General features: G+C 28.9%; 1 protein-coding gene across 1 annotated transcript; it reads left to right on the top strand.

The window, feature by feature from the left end:
• Positions 1 to 12,895: 12,895 nt before the first annotated feature.
• Positions 12,896 to 13,357, top strand: LOC136079243 (52 kDa repressor of the inhibitor of the protein kinase-like). The gene has a single exon (XM_065794969.1). The coding sequence runs from the start codon at positions 12,896 to 12,898 to the stop codon at positions 13,355 to 13,357; it is 462 nt and encodes a 153-aa protein (XP_065651041.1).
• The last annotated feature ends 2,150 nt before the right edge of the window (positions 13,358 to 15,507 follow it).

The raw sequence follows: 15,507 nt of genomic DNA, 5'->3' as shown, positions 1-15,507 counted from the left end.
TTACATATAGTAGCAAACAACTTTTTAAAAATAATTTATTTCCTACATTTCAATATAAGAAATTAAAATCATAATGGATGTAAAAATTGTTTTATTATTTTAATTAAAACGGATTAAGTACGCACGTACCTGTAAAATTTATATTTTATTCCCGATAGTGTTAAACTTACATAATTCTATTCCCGATATGTTTTAAACTTACATAACATAAATAAATTTGTTTTAAATTTTAAATTTAAACTTAATATTAAATGAGTTTTTTTCCCCTTGACAGCCTTGAAAAAACGATATTTAAATTGTTATGGTGCGAAAATAGTGCGATAAAACCCATACGAGTAATTCCACGTCAAAACAACCAATTTTTTTTTTAAATGCAACCCTATGTCCTTAGATTTTTTTTATATTTTTACCATAGTTAGTACATTATAAAATAAGATAAATCCCAAAATTTCAAGGTCTAACTCCCAACGGTTTGTGAGTAATCGTTGTTTTAATTTTGGCTACTATTATTGTTTTGGTCATTTTCCGCCATTTTTAAATTTACATTTCTCCTTATAAAACCAAGTCTATAAACATTTGAGTTCTAAAAATAAGTGACTTAGTTAATTTCTAGGTGAGGAATTCGAATATATAAATAAAAAACTCATTTTATAATTAAAAAGTACCTAAATATCAATTATAAATGTTAAAATAGTGGACACCTGCCCCAGTAAAATTTTTAGGTGTGCAGTAAATTTTTTAAGCCTAAAATTTCAAATTAGATCATTGTATGTTTGAAGAACATTGTGTGAAAAAATCATTTCTGCCAAATACATAGTTTAAAAATTACATGAAAAATGTTACAAAAAAAGCAAATATAGCATATTTCGCTTATCGTAGTATTTAAAATAAATAAAAATGATGCATACTTGAATTGATATACAATCTTTTATAATATATCCATTAAAAATTATTGATTTACAAATATATACTTATTAATTTTGTTAAAATCTTTTTTTGAAAGTTCATATTTGTCTGATATTATTGTTGGTGCACTTATTAATGTTATTACATTGGTGATTGGAAACCAACAAAAATTATTCCTTTTCGGCCAGAAAAACTGTTCAGATGGACCGTGTGGATGCATAAACTTTATTTTTATATCATTATATTCTTCATCTTTTTCTTCAACTACTGCAATTCACCAAAACGAGTTATATGTACATGCGTAATATTTGTATTTCTGCATTAGCTTAAAATTTATTAAACCTAAATTTTGGTAGTTTGATTTTTTAGTTATATTAATAGATTTTGGATTTATATTGTTACTAGTTTTTTTAAATAATATAGATGCTTTCGAAACTGGTATGCAATGGTGAAATCCTCGACTTCCTGGTATTGTTTTTCCTTTCTCAAATCGTTTGTTTTATGTAGCTCTAACATTAACCATAGTTCCTTTATCAATTTTAAAGAACTTTATTGTGAGCGTTTTTTGAATGCAAAATTCAAACGTTGCATCGATTGTTAGTATTTGATTTTTCTTTGGACGTTTTTTTGGTGTTGTTCGTTTTACTGTATCACCTATTGCATCACAAGAATATTTGCCATGACTGGTTGCAAAAAATATCCATTCAGCTAAAAAATCTTCTGAGTGATGGCATAGATTTTGAAAATTTTTATACTGTCCTCCACATCCTTCAGAAAAGTAATACAATTTGAGAATTAAAGAAGGGTTTCTTTGATATAATTACATAAAAAATATTTTAAATCAAATTACCTTTCTTTTTTTTTTTATGCACTTTATAAACATTACAAAAATTGCCATTTTTCTTTTCAAATCTTTTTCCAAAGTAGTGAAAATGGTGATTACAAATGCTGAATAGTTCTTCACAAGCACGCAACTCAGATCTACATAAAATGTTTTGACGAGTATCAGTGTCTAGGTCATGTAGTAAAAAAATCTCTTTATTTCTAGAATATGAGGTTTTATGGCATTCTGACTTCAAAACTTTACCAATATCACATGAAATCATTTTGATAATGAATTAAAAAATGTTATAATTGCAAATTTAAAAATGCACAAGTATTAATTACATTATTTATGTAGAACTAATTGCAACATTTAAATTAGATGAATATGTCTAAATTCAGCAATTAAACTTATTTTTTCAGTAATTAAACTGATAATTGGAAAAGAAAAGGAACCAAAGAACAAAAAGGAAATAAAAAATATATTAAAAAAACTTTCATAACTTGAGAACCACTTAGATTTAGATTTAGGTAGGAATTAACATTTTTTCCTAAAGTACTTTGGCGAAAATTGAAAAACAAATCAGAGAATTTAGGGTTGTATGGCCTGGTTGTTTTGAAATGGAATTACTCTTAGGAAAAGAAATAAAAATTGCACGTTTAATTCAGGAGCGGATCCACGATTTTTTAGTGTTTGAGTTAAATAACTTCCAGGTAAGTTCTATATTCCAAACCTTTGAATGTTCATACTTATGTCATTTAAAGATGTTTTGCAAAAATTTGCGCCGCAAAGAACTTGGGAACAAAAATACCCTAAAAATTAGAAAACTAAAACGTGGGGGAAATAAATTTTTTGAAATATGAATTCTAATATCCTAAACTAGGTAGAAATTTCTTTAAGGTAAAAAAATTTCATTGAAAAATAATGATTTGTTTAGAAATCATACCTAATTAAATAACCCCTCTCGTTTTGAGGGGGTTGTAAACTTTACATGGTTATACCTTCTTAATACCAAATGATTTTTTGACAAAATTTTAAAAATATGTACAATTTTTAGTCTTATTTAAGTAAGTAATTTTTCTGTTTGGAAAAATTAATTCCCTTCACGTTTGGGCGGATGATTTCTACTTTTTAGGGTATTTTTGTTCCCAGGCTCTTCGTAGCGCAATTTTTTGCAAACATCCTTAAATGACATAAGTATGAACATTCAAAGGTTTGGAGTATAGAACTTAGCTGGAAGTTATTTAACTCAAACACCAAAAAATCGTGGTCCGCCCCTGCAATTATATATACATTTTTAGTACAAAAGTAAAATATTTACAGAACTATGTATTTGGCATAAATGATTTTTTCACACAATGTTCTTCAAACATACAATGACCTAACTTGAAATTTTAGGCTTAAAAAATTTACCGCACACCTAAAAATTTTACAGTGGCAGGTGTCCATTAGTTTAACATTTATAATTGATATTTAGGTACTTTTTAATTATAAAATGAGTTTTTTATTTATATATTTAAATTCCTCATCTTGAGATTAACTAATTCACTTATTTTTAGAATTCACACGTTTAAAGGCATGGTTTTATAAAGAGAAATGTAAAATTAAAAATGGCGGAAAATGACCAAAACAATAATAGTAGCCAAAATTAAAACAACCATTACTCACGAACCGTTGGGAGTTAGACCTTGAAATTTTGGGATTTATCTTATTTTATAATGTACTAACTATGGTAAAAATATAAAAAAAATCCAAAGACATAGGGTTACATGGCCTGGTTGTTTTGACATGGAATTACTCATACCTTACCATAAATATGGGCACAAATGCTAGGAGTATTGATTATTACACTAGGCGTTGTGAATAAAAATGAGCAATTGCTTTTACTATGTGTTTTCTGAGCAATTGCTCCACTTTACGTAAAAGTAATTGCTCCTAAAACACATAGCAAAAGCAATTGCTTATTTTTATTCACACCGCCTATTATATTTCATATCTCGGGAAAAAAATATTAACAAAGAAATTATTATAATTTCTTTGTTAGGTCCTAGAAATTAAAGCAAACAAATTTAAATTATTCAAGGAACTTTGGCACTGTCAAAATATATATATATCTTTATATATATATATATATATATATATATATATATATATATATATATATATATAGTATATATATATATATATATATATATATATATATATATATATATATATATATATATATACATCTATGCTCAAATGTATGGAGCACCTATTTGTTTAAATATATTTGTGTTTAAAAAATGAGATATACATGATGAATTTTTTTTTAAATGGTATTTTATTTGTTTTTTACGTTTAAGCATTAGTAAATCATTTAATGCATGTTGAATTTGCTTGTCTGGGCATGATTAGACTTGTCTTAACTTGTCTACATACTCACTTAGTATAAATTCTGTCGAATTAAGATATTCATTTCATTCTTATCTTAAACGTAACTATTGTCAGCCGCTCATTATCTATTGTTTAAAAGTAGTGATTTTTTTAATCGTTCTTTATTTATTTTCATTATGAGTAAAACACGCGAACTTTCTGTGAGTGAAAGAAGCCAAATTGTGATACTCCATAAACAAGGACATTCCCAAGTGGAAATTTCAAAAATTATGAAATGCTCAAGGAAAGCAGTGCAAAATGCTATAAATAGATTTAGTGAAACTGGTTCATACGAAAATAGACCAAAAACGGGAAGAAAACGTATACTTTCTCCTAGAAACCATCGTTTCCTCAACAGGATTTCACTTCGAAATCGGACCAAATCTTCTAAAGACTTGGTTAGCGATCTGTGGGAGCACAGAAAAATTTAAATTTCTGCTCCAAGTGTTAGAAGATACTTAAAAGAAGGTAATTTACTTGGAAGAAGGGCTCGCCGAAAACCATTGCTGACTGAGCACCATAAAAAACTTCGTTTAGAATGGGCTAAACAGCACCAAAATTGGTCATCAGAAGATTGGGCCGAAATTATTTGGTCAGACGAATCAAATATAGAGGTAAGGCATCATTATGACTTACGGTGTAACCAAAAAATAAAAAAAAAATATCATTTCGAAATTATTCCTTTAAGTACCTGAAATTTTACATGTTGAAATTTATAATATCAAATTTGTATTCCTTTACTTTTTTGACCTAGATTTTCGGGCAACCTGGAGGCACCTTTGTAAGACGACGACCAGGCGAAGCATTTGAGCCGGAATGTATCATCCCTACAGTCAAATTTGGCGGTGGTGGCACAATGATCTGGGGTTGCATGGCCTCCAGTGGCGTAGGTGAAATATTTTTATGTGAGGGTAGGATGAATGCAGAGCGCTACATTACCATGCTAAATGAAGTTTTGGAGCCATCAATATTGAAATTATTTGACGAAGATGTCCCTCAATATTATTTTCAACAAGATAACGCTCCTTGCCACAAGGCAAAAAAAAGTTTGGACTGGTTTTCAACAAATGAAGTTCCCCTCATTACGTGGCCCCCCCAGTCTCCAGATTTGTCACCCATAGAAAATTTGTGGTCTATTTTGAAGAGGAAGTTGTCAATTTACAGATGTAAATCCAAAGAAGAATTTAAAGCGAAAATTCTGGATGAATGGGAAAAAATACCAGCGAATGTATGTAAGGATCTTGTGGACAGCATGCCCAAAAGACTACGTGCGGTGATCAAGGCAAAGGGAGGTGCTACAAAATATTAATTATATTAAATAATATTGTTGAATTGAAATAATTTGTATCAAATAAACACATTCACATTTACTATTTGTTCATTACTTTTGAATTTTAAATAAAATATTTCTCTTATAATTTCATAACTGTTTTCACTGCCTGTAATGATATAAGATATTGCCTTAAAAAAGCAATTACCATCGCCTTTGGTACTGTGTAGTTGTTTTGAACATGAAAGTAGATTATTATCTGCAGTAAATATATTTTCGGTAATACCAATTCCAAATTTTTCAGAAATAGAAGTTCTCATTTCAATAGTTGCATATTTTCCAATCTTCTCAATAGAAATTTGCATATTCATTTGATTGAATGTGATTTCTTGTTTACCATCAGTTGTTTTTTCATTATATAAACATAACTTTGTCAAGTTGTACTTTGTTTTTAAAACTTGACCCTTTAGATTTTTCAAGGTACAGTTATTTGTGCTTGAAATGGATGTTACAATGTATGGTCCAGTCCATGGCTTTACAAGTTTCTCGCCTTTTCTATCATCACGTCTACAATTTTTTAGCAAAACTTTTTTATTTATGCTGATTTTAAAATTTGGAGCAATTCTCCTGTCATAATCAAGTTTTTGCCTTTTTTGAGATTTTTTTATATTTTGATAGGCTTTATTAAAAAGTTCATTCTTCATTTTATTCATTGCATGAAAGGTTTCTGAAATTATTTTTTTGTTGGAGGAATCATCATTGCTAAGAGCGTTATCATCAATAAATCAATTAAATTGCAATCTAAATCAATAGGAAGAACTGCTTCCCTTTGGTAAAGCAATGAAAATGGTGAAAACCCAGTAGACTTATGTTTTCTAACTCTCAATGAAAACAAAACACTATCAATAATGTATGGCCATTCCAGAGCAGCCTCATCCAGCACCTTTACTAATGTATGTTTAATTGTTTGATTCTGTTGCTCTACTAATCCATTTGCTTGAAGATGATATGCAATCGTAATTCTTTGAATTGTTCCTGTTTTTTAGAGTTCTTAGAAATTTCATTTACAAACTCACGACCAAGTTCTTTAGAAATTTCATTACAAACTCACGACCCTGGTCATTTATTTGAATTTCAAAACAACCATGTCGACATATCTGTTTATACAAAAAAAAAAAGCCACAGTTCTAGCAGTTTTATCAGTAAGTGCTTCTGCTTCAACCCATTTACTGAAGTAGTCAACTAATACGACCAGATATTTATAGCCATTAACTTCTGGTAATTGTGTTAAATCAATTCCTACTTCATATTACCTTATGGAATTAAAGCATTTTGTAGCAATGGTTTTTACTGGTTTCCTGTTTTTCGACTTTTGACATTGTTCACATTCGGAAACAGGTTATAATATCTTTTATCATTGCATACCAAAAAAATATACTTTGAATGTGTAGTGTTATTAATACCTGTATGACCAGATAAAGCTTTGGACTCAACAGAGACATCGTTTCCTTCATGAACAAGCTTTATTATGTTTTGTTGTTATCTCTGCTCCAAATAAATTTTCTCTAAAAAAAAGCTAAAAACCATAAATATAATGAGATTAAAAACTAAAAAGTTTTTTAGTGTTTATCTAATTATAAATTTTCGTGTTTATCTGGTAACTAGGTTCTAGTTATAACAGGATAAAAATGACAAAATTGTTTAAAACATTTTGAAATAATAGAATACCTTTGCAGCTTTATTTAAATGATATAGCTCATTATTATGAACTATAAATGGCTTTGTTTGTCTTCTAAAATTGGCTTTATCACCTTTATTTAAAACTTCTTTTGGATAGGTTTTATATTTTAAATAACTAAATATATCAGCAAATCTGGCGTACATTTCTTGTTTATTTGTAATTTTGCTAAAATTAATTTGAGAGTAAAAATCTCATAAAGAGAGTAAAAATCTCATAAAGAGAATAAAAATCTCATACACGTTTTTTACTCCGCGGTAAAAATTTCGTATTAGATTTTTACTGGGGAGCAAAGCCTATCCACTTTGCGAAACTCCTGTTAATTGATCGAAATTGCATTCTGGGATGTCCTGCTGGACCTCTTCCGCAACTAACACAAATAGTTTTTTTTTTAGTTAATCAACTTTGTTGCTAATCTCAATTTTGTATTAAAGATATATCAACTTCGTAACATTAAGATACATCAATTTTGTTAAGATTACCATTAGAATGTTTCAATAAGAATAAAATAATGGGGAAAAAACATTTTGTAGAACATAAAGTTAATGTAATTTTTTTAAAACATAAAACTATTTTATTAAAAATAAAAGTTATTAACATCATACATTAACAAAAGTTATTAATATTATACATTATAACATAAATAAGTCTCATTACAAAGAATTATATTGAAAAAATAATATCATAATAACATAAAGTTAGTGTAATTTTTTTAGAACATAAAATTATTTTTTTTTAAATAAAAGTTATTAACATCATACATTAACAAAAGTTAATAATATTATACATTATAACATAAATGTCTCATTACAAAGAATTATATTGAAAAAATAATATCATAATATATCAAAGGGACTTTTTTTTTAATTTTATTGATGAGAATCATGGCCAGTCCATCTCTTTCAAGATATTTATCGATAAATTTCATAAAAGTTATTTCCATTTCACAAACTAGTGACATAAAAGCTGATGGATTGTTAGCTGAACTAAGAAAGAGTACATCTGCACACCTATGACATAACTTAACCTTTTGAATAAGCCATCCAGCCATGTGTAAAAGGGCTTGATCCTTTGGTTGCATTATAATTTTTCCAGTAAACATATAAAATGATCCTGGATGAAAATAAGATATTCCTTTAGGTATGTTATTTTCCGTTTCATAAATTCCACAATTAGTGGTTGTTTGAGTACAACACTTCATAAAATCATTTAGATTGAAAGCTGTCTCAAAATTTGAATCCTTTATACAGTTGTTATTGGATTTGCTTTTTTCTACAGATAAAAGTAATAAAGTGTTTCTATAGGCAGCTCGAAATTGTCTAACATTTGGACGGTCATTCCAACCACCTTTGCTTTAAATAATGGAAAAAAAACTCTCAATGCAGTCCTATTTAAAACGAGAAGTACAAACAAACTGAAAACCTTCAAAAAATAGCTCTCTACTTAAGGTTAGAACACTATTTATTGTGACACTTAAACCCCAATGACATGATATACTTGCTTGACTTCTAACATTACAAAATTTCCATTTCTCAATCCAATGCTTTAACTATTCCAACTGAGAAATACTTGCTCCTTTTAAAGTTAGAGCACAACGACCTGGTTTATCTGCATATAGTTTATATGAATTCAATATATCGAATAAAGTATCCATGCGTTCAACAAATCTTGCTGTTGGTAATACACTTAAAGGAAGTAAGCTTGTATTAGAGCAGGAATATAATGCAGAAGCAACTTGATAACTAAAAACTTGAGTGGCAAGTTTGACCTTCATAGATAAAAGAGGACCAGGATCTAAGTGTCTATCTGTTAGTTTTGGCACTTGACGTACAGAGTTTATTTTGTCTAAATTATACAGAGACTGGATGTGTTGCCAAGAAACAATTTCACCATTAATGTCAATGTTATGTCTTTGTAAAATGTTTCTGATACTTTTTACTAAATGTGGAGGATCAAAAATAACATGAATATTTTTATCATTGGAAGGATTAGGAAAGTATGGTAAATTTTTGGAAAACCCAAGCAAACATAAGGCAGCTATATTAGTAGATCCTTGATCACAAACTACACATCTAATGTGTAAACCAGTTTCTTAAACCTTAGAAATGGTTTCACATAGTAAAAAAGCCAAGTCAGCTGTTGATACTGTTGAATTATTATAAAAATAAGCTATTGGTTGTTTCCATTTATTTGCCAAGCCTCTAACAATAATTACAAGAGCCTGATTTAAAAGTTTTCCATTTTTCATACCATAAACCCTGTCAGAATTTCTATCATACTCTAAATGCTGCTTTAATGACATTTCATCCATAACAAGACTGACATTACGATCATGTGGATTCATTGCATCAGCACGTAACTTTAATAAAGAAAACAATCGAGTAGAAAACCCTTCTTGAAGATCTGAAAATACGCGGGACAAAAATAATAATAAACAGGTTTGACTTGGTAAACAGAATATTGTTCGCAAGACGTTAAAAGTTTGAGGACTATGAAACAGAATTCGCAAAGCCAAGACTTTGTCACAAACTGCCCAGCGTTTTCTTTTATTGACTCGTTTACTCATTTCTAATTGACTTCTAAAAAAACTAACTTGTATAGGAGATAAGTATTTCCTGGATAAATTTAAAATATGTTTTATAGACCCATCACAGTTTTTTGGATTTTTTGTTGGACTTTAAATGTCGAACTTGTTTACGTAGTCTAGAATTTTTGACTCGCAATGTTAATAGTAACCTTTGAGGTTTGTTGAAATTTATTTCATTAGTAGACATTTTGTTCTCTAAATTACTATCTGAGTTAACAGGTAAACAAACAACTTGCTTTTTTGCTGGAAATGAATGACGTTCAACTGGTGATTTCCTTTTGCAACCAACAAGTGGAGGAGAATTTGGGATGTTAAAAATAGTAGGAATTGCTGATTGTAACAAACGTTTTCCATTATTATTTGTAGAATAATACATTGTATGTTCAAAATGATTACTGCACAAATAAAAATTTTTGTTTAAAATACAAAATCTTTTTCGTCTAAATCTTTCCTACGACAATTGATGACCCACTGTTTACATGTAAAAATTAAACAATAAAAGAATATATTTTAAAATACTACAATAATAATTTTATAAACTTTTGATGAAAAAAAAAGTTATTATAAGTAATATATGAATTAGCTTGCCTTTTTTCGTCTTTAGGAAAACGAAAAAATGAAATATCTTTACAGTTTTTTCACTTTTATTTCCACAGTTTATAGCATCACAAAATGATGGCATCGTTATAACTTAGATCGAAATTCTTTTAGGTACATAAAAAAATAAGTTTCGCTACTTTATATTATAAAATTCTGAGGTCCGGCAGGACATCCCGGAGTGCTTTGCGATAAAATTACATCGAGATATATGAAATTATGCCTGACTGGATAGGCTTTGCTGGGGAGTAAAATAAAAGTGGGAGTAAAAATCTCATACTACAACGGCTTTAACAATGTTTCATTTCAGACTTCGCTCTCCTCCGTGATGTTTTAAAACGCCGCTATTAATCAGGATTCTTTTTTTAAAGTAAACGGAACCGAAAGAACCCTTTTAATCAACCGTTATTGCAATGTATTTATTTTGGTTGCCGTAATTAAGGTCAAAAAAATCCCTATTGTTTCAGGGATTCATTTGACCCGAATTTCCGGTAGACAACAAAAAAAAGTTGCAGGAACGTTTGATCAAAAGGGTTCTCTCGGTTCCGTTTATATATAAAAATGAATCCTTAATTATTCCAATAACGCCTTAATTATTCGTATAAACTTTAAACGAATAATTAAAGCTTTAAAATAAAGCTATTAGTATTTCAATAAATTGAAGTTTTATCAAAAATTACAAATTTTATTTTTGTTTGCAATTATGGATTTGTTGCTATCCAATGCCATTAAAGCCAAGCATTTGCCTAATATTACGACTTACAAAGTAAAGCTTCGTAATAATCTCAAAGATTTAAATTCAAAGTTTCCTGTTGTAAACAAAGATCTTCTTTCTTTAAGAAATTCTGAAATGGAAGCTTTTATTCCCATGCAAAACGAAAATGAAGACTATATTGTTTTAAAGTATGAGTTTAAACGCGTTTTTTTGTGTTTTATTTTGTTTATAAAACAATTCTTAACAAATAACCTTTAGTTAGATATGTTTTTTTTTAGTTATATTTAGTTTATATATGATATGACTTTACAGGTCAATGGAAAATGGTAACTGTCTTTACAACTCTGCTGCTTTATTAATAAATTCATCAGATAAAACACATGAAATTCTTCGACTATTAACTTCTGTTGAGTTGTTTGAGAAAGCAACCTTTTATTCAAGATACCTAATAATCTTAAACCAAGTAGAATCTAAAAGTTTTTCTTCACTCTCTAGTGTTTTCACGGCATGTGTTTCATTTGAGTCTTCTGATTTTTTTACAGAATTAAATGATATAAATATTTCTGAACTTATAGAAAAAGAAGCCTATAACAATTGCAGAAACAATAAATTTGCTTCTTTTCTTTGTTTCATTGCATTATCTAAATTCTGTGTATTTTATGGTGTAACACTGATTGTCGCTCTATTTCTAAGGATAAAGATATGTGGTCACCAAATCATTTTGTCCCTATTGTGAAAAGAGAAGTTTTATGCTTAAAGGAATTTGTCAAAAGTGATTTAAAAAGAGGATCGTGTTCAGTTTTGCCAAGTATTCTATCGCATTCTTATGTTACCACTAAGGTTCTTAATTTATCTTGTCAACCTCCTAAAAATCTATTTTCAAATAAAAAATCATTAGTTCAATCTCACATAAAGTTTTGCATAGATAATGAAACTAAAGTTGTAGATGTAAATATTGATATTACTCCTAATCCAATCTTAGTTAATTGTATTCCTTGTACATCAGATCAGTCTTCAAGCCTTCCTTTTTATGGTGTTTATATATACTATTTTTGTTCACTGTGCATGCCATAAACTTAATTTAGTTATTAGTAAATCATGCAATGTTCAGAGTGTTAGAAATGCTCTTGATCAAATCAAAGATATATCATATTTTTTTAACTTATCACCTAAACGTGCTAGCTGTCTCAACAAATTCATTTTTCCTGGTCAAGCAAAATTAATTGATACATGTTGAACTAGATGGGTTCAGAAACTCAAAGGTCTGGTTGTTTTTTGATAACTACATATCCGTTTTTCATTCAATGGAAGAAATGGCATACAATGAAGGTAAAAGTTATAATATTGATACTTCTTCAAAAGCTTCATGTTTTTTAAATCTTATGAAAAATTTATCTTTTATTGTGAGCTTAGTTTTAACAAAACAAATAATGGACTATTTCTACGCCATCACTGTTGTTCTCCAAACTAAAGCATTTGATATATCACAACAGTGTAATGAAATAAATTGTTTGAAAACTCAAATTTTAGATTTTAAAAAATATATTGATGTCTATTATAACGAATGGTACTTAATTGCTCTTCTCCTAGCTAAGACTCTTGATGTTTCGAAAGTTAAACCAAGGCTCTGTGGCAGACAAGTTTATAGAGATAATTATCCTTTTGACACAGTTTTAGATTATTTCGAATATTCCATCACTTCTCCTCTTCGATAGATTTGATGAAGGTGAGATGATTGTTTACAAAGGTTTATCTGGTATTCTTGCAACTGTTGTAAAAAAAATTAAGAAAAATGTTTTTGGAAGTCAGATTTTATGGAATTTTTACATTTTTATATATCGGATATGCCTCATCCTACATCAATTTATGCTGAATTAGATTTGTGGGAAACATTTTGGAACAATCAATCTGTGATCGCATCCACTATTACAGAGACTTTAAAGTCTATTGATATGAGGGGTTTCCCAAACATTAGGAAAGGTTTTTTAACAATGGGAACAATTCCAATTACTACATGTGAATGCGGGAGGAGCATTTCTGTTATACGCAGACTGAAAACTTATATGCGAAGCCGTATGACAGAGTCAAGATTTAATTCTTTAGCTCTGATGTCTATTCATCAAGAAATAATTCCTGATGTAGAAAGAGTTTTAAATATTTTTTCTGTTTTAGGGGAACGATGCTTAGAGTTGGTTTTACCTAATATTAATTTATTAATTTCTTTTTTGTTTATTGACTATATTCGTGTATTTTATTTTATATTTAAGTTTATCTTATATTTAGTTAAAATTAGAAAAATAGAATAGCCAAGGCAATATTTTTATTAGTTTTGTTTTATATGGGTAATTGAGAACAATACCAAGTAAGTAATAATAAAATACTGATGCCGCTTTGATGACGAATTACCAAAATATACTCGGCGATATTTTTTTGCAACCTCCCCCCCCCCTCGCTAGCCCGGGGGAGGGGTTTACAAAAAAATATCGCCGACTATATTTTGGCAACTCGAAAAAAAACAGGCAACACCCACAAAAAATCCTGCATCCGCCCCTGATAAGTGATCATTTCCCAATATTTTTCACATCAAATTCAATATACAAAGAAAAATCAATCAAGGTATTAAACAAATTAGTAAGCGTTACAAAAAGAAAGATAGATAAAAATACCATTGAAACCTTTCGTAACTATCTATCAATGGTAGATTGGGATCAACTCATCAACTACAAAGACGCAAATAATGCTTATGAATATTTTAACTTAGAGTTCAGTGATGCGTATGAAAAAGCGTTTCCAAAGCAAGAAAAAATAATTAAACTTAAAAGCTTACAAAGTCCATGGATTTCCAAAGGTCCTATTAAATCTTCCAAAAAAAAACAAAGACTCTATGAAAATACTTAAAAAAAAAACTTACAAAAATGAAAACAAACACGAAAATTATACAAACCTCTTTGAAAAAATAAAAAAACAAGCAAAAAAAAATTATTATTCTAATTTATTGCAAAACAATATCGGAAATAACAAAAAACCATGGGATGTTATAAAAGAAATAATAGGAAAAAAAAAGATTGACTCTGGTAATACACTGCCTAAAGTTTAAATACTAATGATAAAAACATATTTATCAGTGATAAAAAAGAAATTGCTGAAAGCTTTAACAATTATTTTATAAACATTGGAAAGACGTTAGCAAATAAAATAACTCAAAGTAAAAAACTATTTAAATCACACTTGAAAAAAGTAGACTTTACAATGGATGAGTATGACTTATCTCCTGATGAGCTTTGGAATGCTTTTGAAACCATACAGTCCAGAAAAAGTTCTGGTCTTGATGACATAGACTCTAAAGTTGTTAAAAACGTTTATGACGTTATTGAGTATCCCCTATTGTATATCTTTAATCTCTCATTAAAAAATGGAGTTTTTCCTGACCGCCTAAAATTAGCACGCGTAGTTCCAGTATTTAAAAGCAGAGATAACTCGACTTTATCTAACTACAGACCCATCTCCATACTCCCATGCTTCTCAAAAATATTGGAGCGCATAATGTATAATAGACTCTTTACATACTTTCAAAATCATAACATCCTCTACAATAACCAAAACGGATTTAAAAAGGCCACTCAACTGAACATGCTGTAATAAAATTAGTTAACGAAATTTTAAGTGGCTTCGACAAAAAACAAACACACCCTTGGAGTATTTATCGATCTTTCAAAGGCTTTCGATACAGTGGACCACGAGATCCTTCTATACAAACTTTATAATTAAGGTATAAAAAATAAAAATTTAAAATGGTTCAGTTGCTATCTAAAAAACCGTAAACAAGTCTTATTTTACAATAAAACATACACTCCCCTTGAAATCGTCACATGTGGTGTTCCCCAGGGGTCTATTCTAGGACCTCTGCTTTTCCTAATCTTTATAAATGACATATTTTTTATCTTCCAGTATATTGAACTTCATTCTTTTCGCAGATGACGCTCAAGCTTTCTATACCCACTCTAACATTACTACACTTTTTAATACAGTAAATCAGGAACTTGAAGAGTTGAGCGATTGGTTTAAAGCAAACAAACTTTCTGTCAACATTGAGAAAATTATTTATATGTTTTTCACAAAACCATACAATTCAGACAAACTACCATTAAAACTTCCAGATATTCTATTAGACGAAGTTAGACTAAATCGAGCGTTCTCTGTTAAATTTCTCGGGGTATTCTTAGATGAACATATTAGCTGGAAAGACCACATTAATATTTTAAAAAATAAAATATCTAAAAACATTGGAATTATGCATAAAACCAGATATATTTTAAATAATGCATGCCTTAAAAGTTTTTATTTTGCATATATACATAGCTATATTAACTACTGCAATATTGCCTGGGCTAGTACCTACCAATCAAAACTAGATTTAATATATAAAAAACAGAAACAAGCATGCCGTATATTAACA

The sequence above is a fragment of the Hydra vulgaris genome, chromosome 04, assembly GCF_038396675.1.
Source record: "Hydra vulgaris chromosome 04, alternate assembly HydraT2T_AEP".
NCBI classification, from domain to species: domain Eukaryota; kingdom Metazoa; phylum Cnidaria; class Hydrozoa; order Anthoathecata; family Hydridae; genus Hydra; species Hydra vulgaris.
Note: the sequence above shows the minus strand (reverse complement) of the source record. Positions and strands in the feature narration are given on the sequence as shown.